We start from the raw sequence: 24,148 nt of genomic DNA, 5'->3' as shown, positions 1-24,148 counted from the left end.
TGCCGTGTCACAGGCCCTGCCCTCAATCTGGGGACATGGTGCTGAACCAGAGGGACATGCTGTTGCCTTTATAGGGCATTTGTTGGAGGCAGAGAAGAGAGCAGACTCCACTGAGATGGAAGGACCCAGAGAGGCTCGTCTAGCTGGGGCCTTCCTAGAGGAGCTGTGAGGAGCAAGAGGGCAGCCAGTCCAGCTGCCAACATGAGCACCAGAGCTCCGGGAGCCACGTCCACACCTGTGGGCACGACATCACGGGGCCGTGTCCCTCCCTGAGCCCCTGTGAGCCCCCTGCCTCCCGCCCTCACGCACGTTACCCCACCAAAGTTAGCGCTTGCACTTCAGATAAAACCTACCTTTATCACTCACAAGGAAATTATAAATGTTATCTAGGAAAGCCCTTTGGATGTGGAATGTCATGTAAATTAATAGGATTTTATTTATTTATTTTTTTTAAGATTTTATTTATTTATTTGACAGAGAGAGACACAGCGAGAGAGGGAACACAAGCAGGGGGAGTGGGAGAGGGAGAAGCAGGCTTCCCGCCGAGCAGGGAGCCCGACGCGGGGCTCGATCCCAGGACCCTGGGATCATGACCTGAGCCGAAGGCAGACGCTTAACGACTGAGCCACCCAGGCACCCCAAATTAATAGGATTTTAGAATAGGAAGCCTCCAAAGGGAGTTCTCAGCTCCACTACTGTTAATACCTTGGGCAGTAATAATAAAAATAGAAATAAAAGTTGTTATCCCGCTTACTGACGGCTTGCCGCGTGCCAGATAACTGCGCTGAGCACCCAGTGCCTTCTCGCTGAATGTCACGGTGGCCCTGCCGGGCGGTGCCGTCACCCACATTTTCAAAGGAGCAGAAGGAGCTGGGGACGGAAGTTCCATCACTTGTCCTGGGTCACAACAAGTGTGGGAGATGGCATTTTACCCCTTGCTGTAATCACTCTCCGTACGGTTTCCTGGAACCGCTCTGGCCCTGGAGTCCTTCGTCTGTTAAATGGGCCTAGCGGGGTCTTCCTTGCAGAGCTGTGGGACAGCTCACGGAGGTGACCCGGGCCTCTCTAGGAAGGGCCCGGCTGGAGGGGACTTTCTGGGTCCTTGGCCGTGGAAAGCACCACCGTGGCAGCTGTGTTACTCTCCGGGGTGTGAGGACTGTTTTCTTACTGTCTAGGCCGTGTTCTTTTACTGTACGGGTGAGGAAACAGGCGTAGAGAAGGTTCTGCCATTCGCCCTCGGTCTGGCATGCAGGTGGTATGCTGTGCTGTTAAAAATGTCAAATATGTCTGTGCCAGTTGGTAGATAACAGCTGCCCTGTGCCCCCCAGAGCGTCTCCCTCACCACCCTGGGCGCCCCACCGAGACTCCCTGACCATCCCATGGTCCACCAACCCCAGTGATGCCCAGTACAGCAGTGGTCTGCCATTCAACGCCAGAAACAGCCTCTCTCGGGACACAAAAAGGTGGGGGGTCTACATTTTACGTCGGAGGCGGGGCAGAGGGAGTTGAGATCACAGATGTCCATTTACTCACGGAGCTAGTGATAGGGCCAGGATGGCCACCTGGGGTCTTTCAGCAAGAAGTCTTGGGCACTCAAGGCTTGAGTGTTTCCTGCCCAGGTCCATAGAGGTGGGCGCCACAGAGGTGCTGTTTGGAACCGTGCTGGGGCGGTACCATTGCAAAGGCCCATACAGAATGAAGCTGGGGGGCAAGGTAGGCATGGTGAAGAGGCCCAAAGAGACTTGAGGCCATTTCGATTTAAATGGATCAGCATGAGACCCTGTGGGGAGGAAGCAGAATTTTGACTCAGCATCTGAAATTTTGGGAACCAGGAGAAGTGTGAAAAGCCATGTGAACAGCAAGCTCTAGAAGGACCAATAGTCAGACCAGGTTTGTCGGGACACCCATTGGTGGTAGGTGGGTGAGCATCTCATAAGCAGAGATTGCAGTGTTTGGGGGCGGGGAGGGATTCTCTCTCATGCAAGGAGAAACTCGCAGAATAGTTGCTGATGTATCCCTCGAAACAGCAGTCTGGAATGCCTTCACTTGAAGGTCTTGGTCTTTGGTCTCAGAGACGGGCGGGTGTTCGTTCTGTGGGCAAGCGGGTAACCCTGGGTTATCCAGGGCCATCCAGGGCCACAGACTGCTGGCCCAGAGCAGCGGGGGCTGGTTTGGGAATGAACTCCCTGTGGCCGTCCTCGCTCCTGAGGTCTTGCTGGAGAGAGAGCGTGATGTGGAACAGAGCGTCCTTGTAGGGCCAGCAGGGGGCGGAAGCACGTGTCCTGTGTCAGACAGTCGTGGTGCTGGCCCCCTCTTGGAGCAGAATTTGGGGTAGCCACACCCAGGGCTGGAGCTCGGCTGCGAGAAGACCCTAAAGCACACGCGGGCCTGGTTACAAACTAGAAGGGTCTGTGGTAGAGCCCTCCCTTCTCCCTGGCAGAGTGAGCCGTAGCTCCCTTTAGTCCAAGGCCCTGCTTCTTTTGGCCAATTTCCTCTCCTGACCACTGTGCTTAGAACAGTGCCTGGCATGTAGTAGGTGCTCAGTAAATATTTATGGAAAGGGTAAGGGTCTGAGAAAGGGTCTGGAGATGGGGAAGGCTCGAACATAGCTTCCCTGCAGAAGTTCTGGGTCAGAGAGGTGCTGCGGCCCCAGCTCTCTACCTGTGGGGGTAGGAAGGCCCAGGGAGGAGGATGCTGGCCAGAGCCCCCAGGTGGAGCTCTCGGCTCCCTTTCTCCCAGAGGAACCCCAGCACCCAAGCAAGCAGTGCCCAAAGTGTGTTCTCAGTTCTCCTCCTGCAGCCCTCGACCCCACGCTCTGAGCTGGGAGCCACGCCTGGGTTGAGGCCAAGGCCCATTCCTGAGTTGCATTATCCGGCACCAGGAAGATGGGAAGCCACAAAGCTTCACGGGGTGGGGGGCAGTCGCCCCCCTGCTGGTGCTCGGGGGCATGGTGATGGCACGCACTCTGTTGTGCTCCCTGAGCCCCTCTGATTTGGAAGGAATCTGCAGGCAGACAGACAGCTTTCACTGCTGGCCGGGCACCCTGGGTCTGTGCTTGCCTCTCCTGGGAATTTTCTTGTCGTTGCCAAAGGATGCTCCCTGACTTGGGTTTTCATGCTTCCACAAACCCTTTCATCCAAAAAGAAGCTCTCTGACAACCAGACTGTAAAACCTCTCAAAGCTTTGATGTGCAGTGTACCTTCCCTTTATCCCCATTGCAACATCTGCAGAGAAAATTAAGCTAAACAGCAATTGCATTAAAAGTTATTTGGGACGAGTTTTGTGCCATCCCTCTGCTCTAGGTGCCAACACCCTTGGGGCTCTTGACCCCAGAGCCTCTCACTTCCTTTAGGCAACTGGGAGGACCCAGGACCAGTCGTGAGCTGCACACCCTTCCCCTGCCTATGCCCAGACAGGCAGGCCTGGCCTGTTCTCATTGGCCCCTCTGCCTCCCACCCCACACTTGTCTCCAGCACCTCTGCCCCAGTAGGAGCCCCAGCCCTCTCCTGGGGGTGGGGGCGGGGGTGCCCATGAGAATGGCACTATTGGTATCCTTAGGGAATGTCAGGCTTGCTCCTAAAAAGGTGTGTGGAAATCAGATTCCTAGGTTGAATGGCAGGAACTTGGGTTTTGTTTTTTTCTTTTTTTCCAATGGACACATATCAGCTTTCCTCAGAGCAGAATTTCACAGTTCGATCATGAACATGTGCCCCTTTGGTTATCCATTGTCCCACCTCTTCAGGCCCTCTCTTCTGATCTGGATCCCCTAGGTCCTCCTCCAAAAATGCACCATCCACCCGTCCCCCCCCCCAGCCCGTCCCCCTGCCCCGCACCCCCGGGCATCCGCCGCTCTGTCTCTCTGGACAAAGCTACACCAGGCAGGCCTGCCCAGGAGGTAGGCAGGGCCCTGGGCCAGTCAGATGACAGATGGGAGCGTTCTCTAAACTCTTTCAGGGCGTATTTCCTACATTCTGGGAGACCATTTCTTCTTTGGGTTGCTTCTTTTTGAGTGTTTGGATTCAGTGAAGCAATGTTGGATTTAGCCAAGAATGTTGGAACCATCTAAAGAAAATCCTGGTGGGGTAGATGCAGGACGTGCTGGGGAAGGGGGTGGAGAGTGCTTTGAGCAAACACAACAGAGGAGAAATTGCTTTCATAATGGACCCTTCGGGATGGGAAGGCACATTACAAGAAAGTGTTTTATAAAGATTCCCCTCAAGGTCGCAGCCTGTTGGAGCCATCAGGAAGCTCTGAATTGTCTCATCTCCTCTTCCTGCGAGAGGCACAGAAGCCCACGAACTCCTCCAAGATCACAGAAATAAGTAGTGACTGCCAGGACTGTCTCCCTGCAGCCCATTTCCAGGCTAGCATCTTTTCAAGCCGGGCAGGGAAGGGGATGCAGAGAAAGAGCTGCCTAACCTGACGCCCCACAGCTGATAGGACGGAGGCACCGTTCGGTGTTGACTACAAGCTAAGGCTTCCTCTAAGTCAGAGATTCTCTGCCTCCACGGTGCATCAGAAGCATCTGGAAGGTCTTTATTTCTTTATTTTTTTATTTTTTTAGATTTTATTTATTTATTTGACAGAGAGAGACACAGCGAGAGAGGGAACACAAGCAGGGGGAGTGGGAGAGGGAGAAGCAGGCTTCCCGCCGAGCAGGGAGCCCTATGCGGGGCTCGATCCCAGGACCCTGGGATCATGACCTGAGCTGAAGGCAGACGCTTAACGACTGAGCCACCCAGGCACCCCTGGAAGGCCTTTAAAAGCTAGAGATGCGGACCCCCCCGATTCTTAGTGGGTTGTGAAAGCCCCCCCCCCCCCCCCACCAGGCTAGAGACCCGCTGCTCTGAATGGAGGCCCTGCCGTGGGTCTCGTGAGACATGGTCCCAAGAAGGAGAGTCACTGCCAGATCGTCGGCAGGGCCTTCCTTCCCACAAGGAAGCAGAGTGGTGGACTTGTGCAGATGTGCAGCGCCTTTGAACTTTTTACAGTTTTTGAGAGTCTTTCAACCAAAGGTTCTTGCCTTTGGCTGTACATTGGGATCACCCGGGAAGCAGTTAAAGGTCCCACTGTCCGGGCTGCAGCCCCAACCAGCTAAATCAGATTCTCTGCAGGGTAGGACCCAGGCCTCAGGCTTTGTCAAGCTTCCCCGGGTGGTCCAGGGAGCGACAGGGGTGGGGATCGGCATGGGAGACAGAGCAGGGTGCTCTTAGGGGCTATCGCCCGGCCCCCTCCGCTGGTTCATTACACTTCTGTAGGCATTTGAGTTTGTGTAACCTCCCCCCCCCCCCCCCCCCCCCGAGGTTGGAGGGTCGCCTGAGGAGAGGCAGCTACGTGTGCAGGTGACTCCCAGCTCTGGCTCTCAGGAACCACCTCAAGACATCCTGACCAGCAGCAGCTGATGCTCCACGAGAATATTCTTTGGGGCAGACTCTGCACTAGGCCTTAAGTGGGACATGGGGCTCATTCCCTGCCCAGAAGAATTTGTCACCCAGCAAGAGAAGATGTGCACATCAAAATAACTGCTCTGGGGTGGCAGAAGCCGGTGCGTGCCACGGAAGCAGCCAGCAGAAGGTGTGGTGTCCTAGGATTCTCAAAAAAATCAAAAGTGCCATATTTGCCATCAAGTTTCTTACAGCTCGGAGAAGTCCAGAAAAGCATCTCATTCACGGTCAGTGGGATGGTGACAGCTTTTACTTAGATGAGTTACGAACCCAGACGTGTGGTCGTACCAACCCCAGAGGCACTGCTTTCCGGGGACAGAGACTTGGGTTTGTCATCCTTTTATGTCAGGAAGACCAGTTCATACAGGGTCAGAGGTGAAGGGACCATAGAGGTCCTCTGGCCTCACGTCCTTACAGCAGACAACGAGCTGGTTACTCAGGGCCCAGAGAAGTGAAGCGTCATGCCCAAGTTACACAGCAAGGCCTGGGCAACGGGATGGAGGCTGGGCTTTGAGCACGGTGATCCTTCTGTTCTCCCATCTGAGGGGCAGGGGAGCTTCAGACTAGCGAGACTGGGTCTTTGGGTTTGACTGCCATTAAATAAGGCATGGCACCTGCTCATGCTTGGAATTCTAGCATCAGCATTATTCTCTTGCTCTCAGGCACCCTCTTTTTGCATGCAGCGTTCTCGAACAGGAGGAGCAGACCTCATTCCTAACACCCAAGTTCCCAGGTGGGCAACCTAAGCCCCCAGGCCCTGAGATTTTATCAGCAAAACATTTTTCTCTTTGCTGCCTGATTTACTACTAAGAAACGGGAAGTATTAGAGAGCAGGAGGGTCATGCCAGCCGGCTTGGCCCAGTCATTGTTACAGCTGAACGGAATACATACTCAAATCTTGAGCTAGGGAACTTTAGCTCCACTAAAATGACGTTAGGAGGCTGGGACAATATGAAGGATTACAGGCCACTGTTAATGGGTAAAAAATTCCAGCCTCCTGTGTGCTTATGATTATCTGACCTTGTGACCCCTCATGAGGAAAGCAGGAGAGTCGTGTCTTAAAGGCAGAGCTGATGGCTGGACAGGCCTCATCAAGATGACACCTAACATTCATTTAAGCTTACTCCCTGGCAGGAACTCATCTGAGCATTTTGTGTATATTAATCCTGCACTAATATCATCACCTCCTTTACAGATGGGGACATCAAGGCACAGAAAGGTTAAGCAACGTCCCCAAAGTCACACAGCTAGTAAATGGCTGAGCCAGGATTTGAACCCAAGATTTGTGCTCACCTGTCTCATAAGAGCCTCTGCCCACATTCCCAGCAGCAGAGAAGAAATGGTCACCTATTCTGGGCAGTGAGTGGGGTGCTAGGCAGCCATGGGCACTCAGGGGCCAGGGGCTCTGCCATGTATCTCTGCTTGGGCCTCAGCCCCAGCAAGAAGCCTGAGCCCTGTCAGGCCTTCTGCCTAATCCCCCCAAGGTCTTCTCCTGAGTACCCCCAACCGGGGCAGTTCTCTCCTCGGCAGCCCAGACCCCCTCTCCCTCCAAAAATAAAATGAGAGGTTTCCCGGACAGCGAGGCTGCCATAGATGACCCCTGGCTCCTCGGGGCCTGGGGAGATATGCTGAAAACAGGACCACGAGGCAAGTCTGGAAGGCTTCTTCTCCCTGCACCCCCAGCTCTTCCAGGTCCAGGTCCAGGTCCAGCCCAGGAGGGCTCATCTCCACCACAGTCCCTGGGCTGGGGCCTCTTGGTCCTCGGGTGTCTCCTGCTGTCCTAGAGACAGGCTGTTCTCCATCAGGACAGCTTTAGGCCAGGGTCACTATGCTTCTTTGGCCTCTGACAGCCCCTGGCTGGGGCAGCCTCACCCCACCACACACACATGCATGCATACACCCCCCTTTCTTGGATCTGTGTTAGCCCATGGGGGTCCCCTGGTAATAGTGTCGGGCTTATCCGCCAGGTCATCTGAAGAATGTATGTGGGGTGACCAGTGCAGCTGAACGGCCTAAGAGGACAGGAGGGGGATGGCAGGGAGCTGGGGAAGTGGTCCGGGACAGATTCCCACAGAGGCTGGGCTGGGCCATGGGGCTGTGGTCCTGGTGTTTCAGATGGAGTCACTGCGAGGGCTGTGGGCTCCCCGCTCTCTCTGGGGTGGGGGGCAGACTGAGCTCTCCTCCCCCGGCCTCTTCTCAGACCTGTCAGTCTGCTCAACCCTGCTTGATGGTTGAGATGAAATTCCAGCCCTTAGCGGTGTCTGATGCTCAGTCTCCAGCAGAAACCTTTATCTGAGATTAAGGATAATGGATTTCCTTTCTTGGATAAGTTTTTTTTTTCTTCCTCTTTCTCTAGGACTTTTTTTTTTTTTTTTTTGGTCAAAAATGCACTTGACTCCAGAAAATAGACGTTTTGTTAAATGTCTTTTTATTGACGAAACACGCCTCCCCCTGGTTCTGCCCCCCTTCCCTTCCCCCCCCGCTGCACCTTTTCATGCTTCCGAGGAAGAGGAAACCCGTTTCGAGTACGGGTGAGGAGTGCAAAAGAATAACTTGACCTTCCTTCTCTCCCCGTCTGCTTCCTTCTCCTTCAGGGTCCCCTGAGCTCTGCTGCGTGTGCCTGCAGCGGGGGGGCCTGGTGTGCGGAGGTTGGGACAGGGAGAAATGACTTGACTTCTTCCTTACTTTCTTCAGCACTTTCTGCCACCACCCACATTTCCAGAAACCTAGATCCTGCTTGGAAGAGAGGGGGAAAGGACTTGGTGGGAGAGTGCCTTCATGGGTCTCAGGTGGCATGGGTCCCTGGCAGCCTCCTCGGGGGAGGGAGCGGTCTCCTGGCACGTGGGGGGTCTTCACGGGAGCTGGGAGACCCATTCCAGCAGCCAGGGATGACCTTGTACCCATTTCACCTGGATCTTTCTTTTTCCCCCTTCAACAGCCCTATTACCATATTTAAATGCAAGTATGTCTTTTTTCATTGACATTTGAAGTAGCTTAGCCTGACCTTTTTAGAGTAGCTTGTTCCTTTTTGAACTTCTTTTCCTCCCCAGTAGTTCCGTGTAGCTAGGACAATAGTCTTAGAGTTTAGTGGGCTTCTAGTTCGCTGTGTTTGGGGGATGGCTCTCTTTCCTTTCTTTCCTCCCCCTGCTCCCTGCCCCCACACCGCGGTGCATGTGTCCCCCACTTGGTCCTCTAGCAGGTCCCTAGTTGGAAGGCCCAGTGGCTACAGCTGAGCAGCTGTCTGGCTGCCCGTTGTTTGCTGCTGGCTTCTGGTGCATCGTTTAAAACCACAGCCTTTGGAAATGGGTCTTGAAATCAGGCCTCGAGAAGTCTGCTTGGATGGCAGATGGTGATTGTTCCACGTGTGAGTGTGACTGTGTGTGCATTATGCTAGTGGCCAAGAGAAGCCCAGGGGAGGGGACTCGCCCACCTCTTCCTTCCCCTGGACATTCTGCAGCCACACTGGGTCACTTTGTCCCTTCTGACCTTCAGTCCCATTTCTGGGACAGCCTTGCTGCCCGGGGTGTTATTAGATGGACAAGCACTGATGGAGATCCCTAGGAGACCCTTCACTGCCGACTTGATCAGCAGCATGTGGAGCTCAGATAGAAGAGCCAGATCGAAATCCCCATAATGTGCCTCGGGAGGTTGAAACAGAGAGACAAAGCCACAGGGCTCACCCCACACCGGTCCCTACGGCTGCCCACTCCCTCCCCTAGCTGCCTTCATGTGTATGCAGGAGGTCAGCCAGGCCTCCCAGCACACCTCATCCTCCAGCCTGGGGCTGGGATGCTGCTAGCGCTAGGCTTTCCAGGCTCCTGGCCCAGGTGCCTGTGCTGCCCAGAGGCTCGGGGCCACCTGCTCCGGGGGTCACTGGGCCATGCTTGGTGCTGCCCTGGACACACCCTGGGGGACCCCCCTTGGTCATGGCAAGGACAGCAGGGACCCCGCCCTGCTCCCAAGAGAAGATCCTCCTCATCCTCTGAGATTATTTCGGTGTGCCTTCTAGGACTAGTTTCTGGGGTGACACGTGTAGGAATCAAACACAGCTGAAGGTGCTATGCCTTCCAGAAGCCTGAGAGCCACTGACCTGGGTCCCTCCTAAAGGCTGCCCCGCGGAGCTCCCTTCTCGCTCCCATGCTCTGGAGGCGGGGTGGAGCGTGGCCTGTGAGCCCGGGCTGTGCTGGGGGGCCCCTGCCAGGGTCCGGCCCTCACTCCAGCTCCTCTCTCCCCGCCAGGCTTCCCGGCAGCGGCTTACGGACCAGTGGCGGCAGCGGCGGTGGCGGCGGCGAGAGGCTCAGGTAGGGAGGTGTGCGGGACAGGCGCTCCCAGGCATGCCCCAGTGTGCGGGGAAGGTAAAGGCCCTGTTGGATCTGTGTGGCTGCGTCTGTCCACTATTGTCACCACAGCCCAGAGGGTGGGGACAGGGGGGTGGGCGTGGGCGAGGCCCTGCCCCCCCCCCCCGGGCAACCCCCAGTGGGGGTCAGTCGCGGGACTGCAGACCAAAGGTAGACTCTTACTCTCTCCTCGGAAAAAGAGCAGTGACCTTCTTTTTGACTCTGGATGGCCCCCTCACCTGACAGCCGGCCTCAGAGCACCTGCCGCCTTTCCCTCCTCGGCTTCCCTCTTTCACGAGGCTCCCTTCCTTGGGCCTCTGACCTAGCCAGAGAAGTTCCAGGTAGTGAGAGGGAAGCTCCTGGCCTCCAGGCCCCTGCTGCACCTGGTGGGTGGCCTTGCTGATTCAGCTCAAACCCCGGTCCTGGGATTGAAATGGAGTGATTTCTTGAAGCCCCTATTGCATCCTCAGAGCAGAGACCAGAGAGCTCCTGGACTCCACCTGCCGAGGGAACTGGGGTTTTTCTCTCCCACAAAACTGCCCTGGTCCTTTGGTCTCCAAACCCAGCCTCTTAGGAGGTCTAGAGCCCCTCAGCTGAGGTGGGAACATTTTCCCCAGCAGCACTGTGGGGTCAGGCTAGAGCTGTCCAGGATGCAGGCCCCAGAGCGGCCTTCTGTCTCTCTCCCCCAGATGCTCCCCGCCTTCCTAAGCAAGCGGGGTTTCTGCTTTGTGCCCAGCTCCCAGGGAGGCCTCCTGGCCTCCACGCCCCAGCCACTGAGGGGCCCTTGCTCCTCCTAGACTCAGTAGCCACGGTTTGCGGCTCTCTCCCCTATACCCCGTGGACAGGGCATGGGAGCACCCCGGGAAGGAGTTAGTTTGACAGGCCTCTGAGGAGGGCAGGGGGAGGGAGGTGCTGGCGGGGTACCAGGAAATGGGGCATTAAAAGCCCAGAGGGCAAATGCCAAAAACCCAAACCCTCAGTGATAAGAGACTGGCACAGTGAGTCCCTTTAGAAACATCAGTAAAAATCCGTTCCATGCAAACTGGCACTGCCTCGAGCTACAAAGGATCCACTCCCCGGAATCACCCACTGGGGATTTGTTTGGAGGGGCCGGGAATTGTCTGGGGGCTGTTGAGGGCCAGTTAGCCAGAGAGCTGGGCGCCCATGCTCAGCCTCCAGCGGCCCCCACCTGCCCTCAGGCCCGTGTCCCTTGGTGCCCCTGCCCTGGGGGCGGGCGCGCCTGCCTGGTGTCTCCCTGTTCTGTTTGGTTTTTTAACTTGAGTGCTTTTTGGTATCGTTACAAACGAGCCTCTGTCCTACCTGTGCCTGGTGGGGGGGACGACAAAAAGAAAACTCGAGATTTTTGAGTGTTGTTGGTTGTTTTCTCCGTTCAGTTTCTTTCTTATTATAACTTGGATTATGAAACTAAACTTTAACCCGAAATTAACCCTGCCTCTCTCCCCACCCCCATTCTCCTTGACTTCATGGCAAGTTTAAAGGGCAGCATGGGGTTCTTTGCGAGTCTGAGAGCGGTCTCCCCATGGCCTGTGCCCCCCCCGCCACCCCCACCCTCTCACGGACCCCCAGAGCCAGGCGGGAGTCCCACCCACCCCCTCCCTCCAGCTCCTAACCCCAAACTCCAGAGCCATCTCCAACCACACCTTTTTTTTCCAGGATCAGTGGTGTTTTATTTGTAGCCATTTCCATCGGGAGCTAAGTCTCCCAGGGGCCATTCGAGGTCAGCCATGCTCATTGCTGCACTGTTAGTGAATTCTATTCAGGAGCGTGCTCCCAGACCACCTGCCCCACACCAGCCTAGGTTAGTGCAAGGAGTAAATCCTCAACTCCGAGGTGCCTGGCCCCAGGGGTGCAGGCTCGGCCAGGGCACCCCACAGTGCTGCCTGGGGGTCAGGGGCTTGCGGTGAGCCCCAGGGCGACAACTAGACTGTGCCTGCCAAAGTAGAACACCGCCTGGGCTGGAAGACACCTGCCTCTGTGTAGACAGGGTAGCTCAGCCCCTCACCCCCAACCCCCCACTTTGGACCTGGAGCAGGGTTACAAGGTTGGGGAAGGAAGATCTCTGCCTGTCTTTCTTTTAGTGCATTTTGGCCTGTAAGGACTGTCCCCTCCCTCCCCCTAGAAAATAATCTGGACTCCGAGCCTGGTGAGATGGCCAATTATTTACCTGTTGTAGTGGCCCCTTGGTGGCATTTTGGCGAATATGTGAGAGGGACGGCACACGTTTGTTTGTATTTGTGCATCAGCCTAGGCCAGCAGGTGATCACTGAAGGCTGACTGCCCGGTTCTCCCTTCCCCTGCTCCTGCAACCCTCCCCGCCCCCCAGTGCCAGCTCCTTGCCGGGGGCGGGGGTGCTCCTTCCCCCCCCCCCCCCCCAAGCAAGCAGCCTCAGCTGTTGGAGGGCATCACAAGTCCAGGCGCATCGTCTTCTAGGAAGAAGCTGGTATAGGGAGCCTGTGGTGGAGTACTGACCTTGAGCTTGGTATTCTACCGACCCTGGCAGGGGACTCCAAACAGTAGGGAACTTGGCCTCCACTCCCCAGGGCCTGGCTGTCAGGCTTGGTCTAGGGATCAGGTGTCCTATGGAGGGCCCTATTTTGCCTTTCATTTTTGTCTAGCTCCACCACTTTGGTTTTTCTTCTTTCCATATTATGATGTACTGGGGGAGCTTCCTGAGGTAGAAGCACCTGCTGAGGGCCGTGGGGTGGGCAGGGTGGGGGTTGGAGAAGCAGCTTGGATTTTGCTCAGGTTGGCAACTTGTATCTGTCAGGGCTATGGTGTCAGGGTAGGAGGTCCAGGGGGGCCTTGAGCTCTGCACCCACCTCAAAAACTCCTCGGGGCCAGCCTGCCCGCCTTTTCCTAATTCACGCAGGACCTGAGGTGAGCAGGGCTCAGGTGACCCCCCGCCAGGGGAGGTCCCTGCGACTCCTAGATAACTTCACTATCAGTGGTCACTTTTCTTTTACCTTCACCCGGTAGTCTGAAATGTCATCTTTTCTTGTGCTCAGTCGAGAGTTTGTTTGTTTATTTTGATCGTATTCATTCAGTTCTGATGGCCTCATCATGTCCCACCCAAACCTAAATCCAGTTTGGTCAACGACCCCCCCCGCACACACACACACACACACAGGTGAGGGAAGTGGTTCGGATTTCAGGCTCTTTTATTTCTGGGGGACATTACGGGGTGGGTCTGTGTATCAGTCGAAGAGCTTCTGAGCCCCCTGCCCACCCGCCACCCCCCAGCCCATCTCCGGCCCCAGCCAGGACCCCTTACTGTACTTTATACTTGCCAGCTTTATTCCAGTCTAGTAACATGAGCTCCTGACGGTGGTGGTGAGTGCGAGAGTCATGTTTCTGTTGTCTTTTCTCTTGCTTGGTTGGGGCTGCGGTGAGAGCGTGTCTCTGAGGCATACTTTCCCGCCTCTCTTACACTAGGATCTGCACACCTCCTCTCAAACACTCTTCTGAGCACGCTCAGCGGGAAGGTTTGTCCACACCTATTAATCCTCTCTCAGTGTCCAGCTTCCTGTTAGTACCAGCTGGTTTGCATGTTTTTGCTTGTTCAGATGAAACAGTTCAAGAAACAAACTCATATCCAACTCTCGAGAAATGTCTTTTTTTGTACACTTTCGTTTTCGATTTTTTTTTATTAGTTACAACTCCAAAACACCTGTTGTCCAGTAAAACATTTCACACCTCCCCTGCCTGTTCTTAGAGTGTATGTCTCTGTGGGACTGAACTAAATGCATGCACTGTAGTAGATGTCCTGGTAGCTGTAGCTCTAGAACATGCATTGTTGAGTTGATATTACAGGGTCTCCGACAGCCCGGCACAGCACAGCTGTCTGAAGGATAGCATGGGGGACCAGGAAGAGAGGGGGCTCCATATTTTCAATGTTGCCAAGGGGCTTGGATCCATGTTCTCGCCATCAGCCACCACCACCCCCCCCTCACACTCCCTGCTCCCCCAGTCCAGCACTGGGTCGCCACCCTCAGCTCTAGCCTTCCTCACTGAGGTCTCTATTGCTAGCACGTCTGGCTCTAGTAAATGAGAACAGAACCAGGATCGGAAGCAGTCTGACAATCCTGCCTTGTTCTTGTCTTCCTCACGTGGTTCTTGACTAGAGCAGGTCTTTTCTTCTTTCTTAAAGCCCACCGGCAAGGCCTGTCCAGGCCCTCGACGCCTTGGGTCCTTTGCCAGCTCACATCCAGCCTGTCAAGGGAACAGGTCCTCATGGCAGTCCTGTCTACACGGTCTAGTCCCCAGGGCAGAGGGCAAATGAGACATGGTGGGGAAAGGGATTCAGCTCTTGAGGTCCTTGATCTGCAGACGAGGAATGCATTGGGTCCTAGTGAAGCTTAGCATCTGTTCTTACGGTTGGTGAAGATAAAGGAGAAACCTTTACATGTGCTCTCCAAGGAACGGGAGGGTGGGGGGGACAGGTGGCGTCAGAGTGGTGACCTTCCTGGTGCGGAGATTATTGGCACAGCTCTGTGGGCCGGGGGGGGGTGGTGCGGGACAAGGGAGAAGGGGAACCCCTGACATTCAGAGAGGAGGCCACAGTTTCCCTCCACCTTGCCAGGAAGATTTCCCAGTCCTGCAGCCTCTGCCCTCAGCTCAGGGGCATGGGCAGTCCCATGTCTCTGGACACACTGTCTCCCCTACATTTGTGGGGACAAGCCATAACGGAGTGCTTTTGGAGATGGCCCGAATCTTTACAAGTTGATGGGATGTGAAGCAGTAGTTGCCACCGGGGACCTGCTCTTTAGTCCAGCTGCTTGGTGACTCTGACCTAACGCTGCAGGAGGACCCGGTGGGACCTGAGCCTTCAGGGGATAGGTTGTCTCTTGTGGGAGACTGAAGCCCAGGACTTCACAGCGTCCATGGTGTTCCCAGAGGAGTGTGAGGTGACAGAGCAGAATGGTGGAGAGAGGTCCGTGGCACCATCAGCACGAACAAGGATTGCAAGTGAGCGGGCCAGTTGGCCACTGGACAGAAGGAGGGCCCCGAGGCCCAGGAAGGGAGATCAGGGAAGAGCCCTCCTGCGGAGCGGGGGGGGGGGGGGGGGGGGGGGGGGGGGGGGGGGGGGGGGGGGGGGGCCGGGGGAAATGGCTGGAAGCGGCAGGCTTCTGGGGCTGCTAAAGCTGCCGACGGACGCAGGCTGCCGAGCAGGAAGGAGGGTGGGACAGAAGGCAGAGCCAGCGAAAATCCCCCCTTAGTGGCCTAAATCCGGGGTCTGGCTCTGCTAGGGAAATGGCTTTGCCACCCTGTGACTGGACATCCTAACCGTTTCGGTTCCAGTAGGTACAATGAACAAAAGTAAAATTCAACTCAGGAGGGAGAGGAAATAGTTGAACTTGAACCATAAAGGAGAATAGATGCTGGTGCACATGAAGCAGGCCTGCCTGTCCCACCCCTCCCACCCAGGGTATTTTCCATGTTCCCCGTGACCCCCTTCACCTTACATGTGCTAGGCCTGAGGCGTGAACAACAGCGTCCCACACACGCTCCTCCAGCTGCCGGAGGGACCCGGAATTACTTGCATCCTTTGTGGCATACGTTTTAGGGTTCCCGGATGTTGCTTTCAACCAATCAGGCATTGAAGGTTTGCTCTGTGCCAGGCCCCAAGGAATATAAAGGCAGATCACATGTCTTGCCTTCAGTGGTCTGAGGCTCCAGAGCCCTCCTGCTGAGAGTCCCTATTTCCCACGATGCATTGTTTCTCACGCTGTCAGCTTCGTGTCAAAAAGGAAAATGGATCCATGTGCTGCCTTCATTTCTGAGGATGGCTTTTCTGCGCCTCCATCAGCAGGATCTGATGTCCAGGAAGGGGGGCCTCAGGGCAATCGTCTCTTCTTTCCCAGCCAGCCTCCCTTGTGCTAGCAGCAAGTGTCCTCTGGGGATGACGGCCCCAAGACAGCCCATCTGGGGAGTAGGGTCCTGGGGATGCCCTCTTGCTGGGAAGGAGCCCCATCTGTGGCCATGGCATAGAGCCAGCATGGCAGCCCAGAGGGAGAGCAGATCCCTGACCCATTATGAGCAGCTGCTGCAACCAGCCAGACTTACCTCTCAGTCCACCGCCTCATGTCCTGGGGATGGGCAGCTCGTTTCTCAGTTTGTTATTAAAATCTTCGCTTCTAGGAGGGTCGGTTCTTTCGCCATCAAGAGGCCTGTGTTGGATTTCAGTAACCCCAGTGAATTTATAATAATGTGTGGAGCTGCCCGCTGCTGACCTCGGCTTCATTCATTTTCCAAGGGCTTTTGGACCAACCCTGTTGAGAATAAAATACATCAGCTGTGATCAATAATTTTGTAATAGAAACACCATGCACTTGATAAATCAACTCTAGTGCAATTAGTGACTAGCCTTGAAGCCCAGACCTCCATAGAAGTTAATCCTAAAGTGAATGGAGTAGGGGGATGTTAAGGGTCTTTTAAATCAGTGGAATTCTTTTCAGATGGTGACACATCCATGCCTGCCCCCTGAGCTGGTTGGCCCTCTCTCTCACGCTGGCTCAGGAGCCCAGGCCCTGCCATCTGGAGGAGGGTAGAAAGTGTGGTGGTGCCCTTGGAAGCTCCATAAGAGCACAGAGAGCACAACAGAGATGGGCAGGGGCACCCCCTCCTTGCACCCCAAAAGCTGGTGAACTCACATGTTGGTGAGAGTCATCAAAGGAGCACAGACCTGGGTGCGTCATGGCTCCTTACCTTTCGGCAGAGGTTAGATTGCCATGCCTATGACCGCAGCTAGCCCAGGAGACAGGCAGGAAGGCAGAGGTTTTTGGCCTGGTTTTGCATGTTTGGTTTTAAGAGAAAGCGGATCTGCAGAGTGGTTGCATGACTTACCCAAAGTCATCCAGCTGGTTACCTGGGGAGCAAGGCTTTGGTCAAGGGTGAAGAACCCTCACTTTGAACCCAGGTCTCTGGCCTCCTTTAATAGCCCTGTAGGGAAACCATGTTTGTTCATGAAGAACTCACCTGCCGCCCAGATGCCCCCCACATGCAGGATGCTGGGAGAGCCCAGTAGCCTTGGGGCTGGCGCTGTATCCAGGACTCAGGTTCCTAGACCTCACAGGCCCATCTCTCAGATGTAGATTTCAGAACTGGGCCCAGGGCGCATCTGCCATGGAATTTAGTTCAGCAGATATTTATTAAGTGGATAACAACAGTAGTTATTATTACATGTGGCAGGCACTGTGCCAGGCCTTGAGTCAGGGTGCTTTGGGCTATCTCAGAAAACCCAACTCGGCATGGTAAAATATGATAGGGGACTTATTGACCAACATCCTGGAAGCTCCGTGGAAGAGTGGGCTTCATGTATAGACTGCTGGGGCTCTTTGTCTGCAGTTCCCTTGGCTTTGTCCTCCTTTTTGCTTCAATATTGTCATGATGTTGGCTTTCCTATGGTGGCAAAATGGTCACGACAGTTTCCTGCTTCACGCCAACCTGTCTAGAAGAAGAGGGGGTCAGATGGTTCTGAATTCTAGCAGAAGTCCAGAGTTTGTGCTCCTTGGCTAAGACCTGGCAGAGAACCAGTCACTGAGGGTGAGATCCAGTCCCCTCTGAACTGAATAGCAGGAGAAGGATGGATTTCCAAAGGACAGTCTGGGTGCAGATAAAGGAGGGGAAGGGAGAATGCTGCTGGGTGGACAAGCGTGAAGCCCACCACAGCCCTGGAATCTCCTAGATGAATCCAGAGCACAATCCCTGGCCTCAAGCGTCTCCCCACCTAGCCTGGAGGCTAACGGGTACTTACGGTATGATGCCATCCGTCCAGTCACAGAAAGGGCACGGAGGAGGAAGTGATTGGCTTTGTTTGGGAAGTTAAGGAAGGTTTCACAGGGGAGTGACTCCACTTTTAAAGGACAAATAGGAGTTCCCCAAGAACCAGGGGGAACAGCATGTGCAAAGTCACCAGAGCCTAAAACAGAGGAGTGAATCTGAAGCCCTACAAATGGTTCCCAGCAGCTGGAGAGTAAAATGCAATGGGGGGGGGTTGGGGGCCTGGGGGCGGCCGCTGATGAAGCTGGAGGGCTGGCAGGGCCAGAGCCTGGATTCACGCAGGCAACCAGGAGCCTCAGAGAGGCCTGAACCCAGGAAGTGACATCAGATTTGTATGTTAGCCAAGCCTTGAAAGCAGGGTAGACTAGAGAGATCGGGCTGAAAGCAGGAGGACAGGTGACAGACCATGTAGAGTAAACGCTCCATAAATGTTCATCTGTCGCTGCCCAGGAAGAGCGGCTTCGGGCCTTCGGCTCTTACCTATTAGCTGATGACCTCTGGGCTCAGTATCATGCTGGGGTCTGGGGTGGGACACAGAATTTCAGGGCACGGTCAGAGGGGGGACAGTGGGAGGCTGTCTGATGGGCAGTGGGGGTATAGGCACGATGAGGTCAAGGGCAGGCTAGATTCTGGGAGACCTTGAAAACCGGATCACTATAGTCATATTGGTGGGAGAGAGAGGTTCATATGCTTCATGGCAGTGGAGCGTGGTAAGGATGGAACCAGCTAAAGGAGATCAGCCTGGCAGCACCCCCACAGAACACAGCTTGACCCCTCTCCATTCCCCAGGGCTGGGGCTGGGTTGGTGACCTGGAACAAGGGAAGGGGGGAGCAAGGCTGACACAGGAGGGCACTCCCTCACCATGCCCCACCTTAGTTTTCTGTGACTCTCCTTTGCTTCTGCCAACAAGTTATTACTCATTCCCTACCTGGGGCTGTTGGTCCCCACTCCTGGGCCCTCATGGCAGCTACTGCCAATCCACCTCCCTCTGTCCTTGTCTTTGCTCCCTCCATTAAAATTGGCTCAGACTGCTAGGAAGCCACACCTGATTAACCCTACCCAGGGTGCCCCTCCTCAACACAGCACCGTGTCCTCGGTCTCCTTCCTGATTGGTGAGGTCTTCTGGATGAAAGGCGGGGTTCTGAAACTCTATGGAACATGTTTTGCATGTATCTCAGAGTGGTGCCTACCTTCTCCAACAATATAAACCATCAGTACTCCAGGAGGCAAAGTCAGCCTCATTCTTAGTGTAGATGACTAATTATTATGCAATCGGAGAAAGCAGAAAATAAAGGAGCCCTTTGTTCCTGGATGCTTATTAATAATAATGAAAAGGTCTCCCCTTGCTAGCTTGGAATCCTACAGAACAGGAGGTGGGCAAATAATGCTTTTGAACAGCTGTGATTGGCTGTTGGAAGTAGATCTGTCAGGATGGGGGAGCCACGATGAAATCCACTCTGTGGCATGGATAGGAGGGTTCCAGCCAGCATCTCAACATTCACACCCACCTGCGAGGCCCCCTAAGGGAAAGATATCTTGCAAGTGGTTGATAGAATGCTAGAGACACTTCCCAGCCAATTTTAATACATGATGATAATAGTAATCATAATAGTGTTCATAATAACTCCCGCATTGAGTGAGCCAAGTTTTGTGCCAAGCCCACCTGCCTTACCCCATCTAATTCTCCTAATCCTATGAAGAGGGCACTATCATTCCCATTTTTAAAATTTTAAGACTGTGGCTTAGCTAGCTTGTCAGAGGTAGTAGAGACAAGATCGGAACCTGGGTCTGTCTCATCACATCTGTGCTCCCAACCATGTCAGCGGATGCTCCATCGTACCAGCCCCTCCGATTCGTGAGCAGAGGTCTGCATTCTTAACACATATTCAAGGGCAAACCACCACTACCCATCAACTTAATTCTCCCTATCCTTGGGGGAAGAGAGAACCCAAAACCATTTACAAGAGGCCTCAGGAAGCATTATATGCACATTTTGCACCTGCTTCTGCTGTTGCAGACTTAAGGTCATGGTTCTGTCTGGCTTTGGCTGACATTTCTGATCTGGCTTCCAGTCCCTGAATCCTTTTCAGACCACAGACAGACAAAGGAGGCCCAGAGAGGCGTGGTCGGGTAAGAGGGAGCCGGCCTGAAGGTAATTATTATTATTTGAAAGGAGCCTTTAGCTAATACAAGACTGAGGGAAGTTTGCCACTGCCCAGAAGAAACTAGGCGATTGAACAAGGGAGGGCCTCTTCGGGCAAGACAGACCTTCTCCCGTTCTCCTTAGGGATGAGTCAACATCCCTTCCCGTGAGCGGTGAGGACTGAGTCTGGAAGGTCGCCAGGAAGCCCAGCCTAGCCCTGGGGCTGGGAGCGGATTGGCCGCCCAGTTGCTGGGGCTTTGCTTCGGACCAATGGCCGTGGAGGGGCGGGGCCGGAGGTGGGAGCAGCGGGATCCTCGGCCAATCGTCCTGGAGAGAGGCTGGGCTCCCGGTACTATGGCAACCGCGAGCAGGGGCTCATTTGTTTTGTAGATGAGTAATTACTACGCAATTAGAGAAAGCTAAAAATAAAGGGGCCCTTTGTTCCTGGTTTCTTATTAATATTAATAAAACGGTCTGTCCAGGTCTGTGGTAAGCAATCAGTGCAGACCTGTGCGCCGTGGCAGAGCACTGTGGGAGGCAAAGACTGCCCAGCCCGGCTTTCGGCTTTCTTTCTGCAAGTTATTTCTGACTGTAACCTGCAGAGGGTTGGCTTTCCGGGCCTTGGGGGAAAGAGAGGCAGAGTCTTACAGACACACGGGACACAGGATACCCCGGAGTCAGGGGTCAGTTAGGCACTGACCCAGGTGGAAGGGTCTGGCAGTGTCAACCCAGCCTCCAGAAAAGACCGAAGACCCCAAACACAGCAGCCAAACCAGAAAACCTAGACCGATGTTGGAGGATCCAGTTTTGCTGTGTATCCTTGGCCACACTGTTTGACTTTTCTGGGTCTAGATTGTGCCACTCCAGGCACATGAAGTAGTTTTTAGTCCTTAAACCTTCCAGGGAGGCAGACCCTGAGATTTCAGTGTCTCCCCGACAACCTGGTGCCCAGAAAAACAAGTCAGGCTTGGATATGAGTTGCTGGAGGGTTACACCAGGTTCAGGGACTGGTCCCACAGCTGTCAGTGCTCTGGCCTTGGGACAGAAATAGCTCAGAGGCCTTACTTTCCTTCACCTTCCTAGGGGACGAGGTTGCCTTGGGGATTAATCAGATAAGGAAGGATGATAACAGTGTTTTTTAAAAAGAAGATGAGAGCATGAAAGAGTAGGGAATCGGAAAGACTTGGTTCTGGTCTAGCTCTGCCACCCAACACGCTAGGTGATTTCAGGGTTTCAGACTAGAGGGTGCTTGAGGACCTTTCAACTCTGTAGCTCTAGGTAGCTGCTGTTTCCACAGCTCTCAATCCCCTGTCTTGTGTGTGTGTGGGGGGGGGGGGGGACAATAGTGACAGTGCCTTAAGAGCTAAAAAGAGTAAAGAGAAAGCCAGGGGCTTCCAGGTGATGAGAATGCATTTGAAAACAGTCAATCCTGCATTTTTTTCATGCATAGAGGCAGTGAGAGGGACAAAAATATTTCCAGGATCATGGATATCCCTGAAGGAACCTGTAGTCAGATTTCCATCCTTGGGTGTGGTTGATTAAACATTTAGGGTTTGGCTTTCTGGATGGTATTTATTAATAAAGGCGGACCTGTTAATAGTTACTGCCAGTGAGCAGATCTGAGACTGGGGCCCACACTGTGGTTCTTGAACTTTGCTGCTTGTTGGAATCACCAGGAGAATTTTTAAAATTCCTGGTATCCAGGCCACACTGCAGACCCATCAAATCAGACTCTACCAGGGTCAGCCCCAGGCGTCAGTAGTAGTGAAAGCTCCCTGGGTCAAGTCCAGTGTGTAACCATGGACTCAAGTACCAGCGGCTTCTTGCCAGATGTAGAGCCTCACACCGTCTCTGTGACTTTGTCACCAGCATCCTCACCTCAGCAGTGGATACATAGAGCCAAGCCAGGTCGCTCGCCCCCACCTCCTCTAATGACCAGGAGAGCTGGTCTGGATCCTCAGCCTGCAGCCGGCTGTCCTGCCCACCACAGGTCCTCCCAACAGGGCCAGGAAGTCCGTCCCTCCAGGGCAGGCTGAAGGGGTCTTTGTCCTCACAGAGGGATTTGAGGACAGGCCTGTCCTGGCTGAGATTAAGAGCAGGTACATATAGAAACCAACGTCCCGAAGCAGCCGTAAACATGGAAGCAGCCACCCTCCTTGACTGTCTGATGAATGGGGGCCGTTTGGTAAGGTCGGAGTTTGTTTGTTATTAAAGACCTAATTAGAAACATGAGAGGGAGCTGAATGGCTCCGTGCTTGGCTAATTAGTGACATGTATGTGCCCGCTTTGAACTTCAAGGACACAGAGCTATTAGTGCTTACATAAAAAATGGATTAAACTCCTCTGCCTTTATAATCATTAAAGACAGGCTGCTCGAGTGGAAAGCCTCTTGTGCAGGTCCTCAAGAGGCTGCCCCTTGGGCATCCTCCCCACCCTAACCCCTGGTCATAAGTCCAGGACAGTGAGTTTCCATTCAGTGTGATCGGGCAGTAAATACGGATGGCCCTAGGGCAGTCCAGCTCCCCACGGGACTGCCCTTTTGGGACTGAGACCAGGCCTCTGGTCACACATTCTGGAGGAGTTCCTCTAAGGACGCAGGTATGGGAGGGCTTCCTTTCTGTCTGGCAGCGCCCTCTCCTCCCCACCCTGACCCCAGCCATGCTGCCTGCCTGCTTTGTTCTGCCCAGCCTTGCTCTGGGATGTGGCACAGAGGAGGGTGGTCTAGTCCTTTGGGAGAGACACCATCCCCTATCTCTTGCGGCAGGCGTGGCCCAACACCAGGAAGCCCCCAGTCTGATGGGGGGGACACCACCACCAGGAAGCTTCCAATGCAGAGAGGGCAAGAGAGCCCACACCCTCAGGAGCTGGCGCTCCAACAAGGCAGGTTTGGTGTCTTGTCCTTGCGACCTGTGTGAGGCAAAGAAAGATCCAAATAATCACGAGATGACTTGTCAGACTGTGATGCAGGGGGGGGACAGCCGAGCGGCAGGATTCGGTTTGGAGAGCAGCCAGGAGTTAGCTTGAGGTCCAAGTGAGAGCTGGGTTCAGTCTGGTCAGAGACATTCCGGAGACACGTTCCCTCACTGCTCCAGCCCTCAGTTTCCTCATCTATAACCCAGGGTAATAGGACCCATCTCACAGGTTGTCGGGAGCGTGAGAAAAGATGGCGTCAAACACCCACACGGTCCCTTTCCAGCCTGGCACCTTTAGAAGCTGCAGCTTCTAGAACTTTGTGCCTCTTGCCTCCGGACCCTCTTGTGCCCACAATAGTAGGAGGCTTTCCCCCACTCCACCTTCCCTGACTGGGACAGGGTGTTATCAAATTCTTACAGAGCTTTTCCTCATGACTGCGAATACCACACGTATGCAGTTCTGGCCTTGGACTTCATAATGCTTTCTCTTCATAGTACATAGTGCAGGAAGCGTTCGCCGAGCCTGCGTGAGTGGGATCACTTACAAGATGCAAGCTAGGACCCGACGCCTATGGCTGAGGGCAGACAGGAGGGGAACAAGCAAGCACACACAGCACATAGGGTGGCTGGGTTCGGGGGGGGGGGGGGGGGAGCCAGACTGGTGTCTTTTTTGACAAGATAGAGCTGGATGGGCCTCAGAGACCTAGGCAGTCACCAGATCAAAACAAAACAAGGGACATTCTCGGGATTAAACTAGGAGACACTCGGAGCAACCAAAGTGTTCTGGAAAGAGAGAGACGGGGGATCATTCTGGCACCACACTCCCCATCCTTATTTCCTTTCGGGCCTCAGGTCAGGGAGGGCCGGAACTGGAAGCCCAGCGAGTTGGCGGGGGAGGCCGAAGCCTGTCTCCCCAGGGCCGTAAACATCTGTCTCTCGGGTTAACTTCCCCTATTTTCCGAGGTGTCTTAGAGGCTCAGGGCTAAGGCACTGTTGACTCACCCCATTCAATTCTGAGAGGGATCACGACCACCCTCTTGCATTTGAGACCAGGGGCCTGAGCCAGGCAGCCTGCTGAGGTCCCTTCAACTGGTGAAGCCGTTGCAGCCCGGAAAACAGTTCACTTTGGCTGAGCCAGCGCCAGGCAAGCCCCAGTGACCCACCTCATGGCCTTTCCCTTCCTGGGGGCCCGTCTCCCCCTCCTTCTTCAGACACATGCAAATAGGGTCTGTCCCTCAGGATCCTTGGGGTCTGGGAGAAACGGGAACCTAACAGTGGCTCCAGAAAGTTCCTTCTTTGCCCTCACGGCAAAGCATGATTTCTTTGGCCACTAGGCCCAGACCCACTCACGGCTACTCCATCCCCAGAATTTACACCATAAGCAGACGGCAGCTAACCACTAACCCCTCTCCTCCCCTCACCCACCTTCCCCACCAACCCCAGCCTGGTCCTTTGTGAGGAGGGCACACACCCACAGACCCAGCTCAGGGCCGATAATAAAAGAGCATCAA

General features: G+C 54.5%; 1 protein-coding gene across 2 annotated transcripts in view; it reads left to right on the top strand.

Moving 5' to 3' along the window:
• MSI2 (musashi RNA binding protein 2) overlaps positions 1 to 24,148 on the top strand; it is a 382,163-nt gene that overhangs the window by 346,249 nt on the left and 11,766 nt on the right. For both annotated transcript variants that reach the window (XM_021704471.2, XM_021704472.2), the window contains exon 11: positions 9,683 to 9,745. In XM_021704471.2, the coding sequence (XP_021560146.1) occupies positions 9,683 to 9,745 (63 nt within the window). The remainder of the gene's footprint in view (positions 1 to 9,682; positions 9,746 to 24,148) is intronic.

This window comes from Neomonachus schauinslandi, chromosome 15, assembly GCF_002201575.2.
Source record: "Neomonachus schauinslandi chromosome 15, ASM220157v2, whole genome shotgun sequence".
NCBI lineage: Eukaryota > Metazoa > Chordata > Mammalia > Carnivora > Phocidae > Neomonachus > Neomonachus schauinslandi.
Note: the sequence above shows the minus strand (reverse complement) of the source record. Positions and strands in the feature narration are given on the sequence as shown.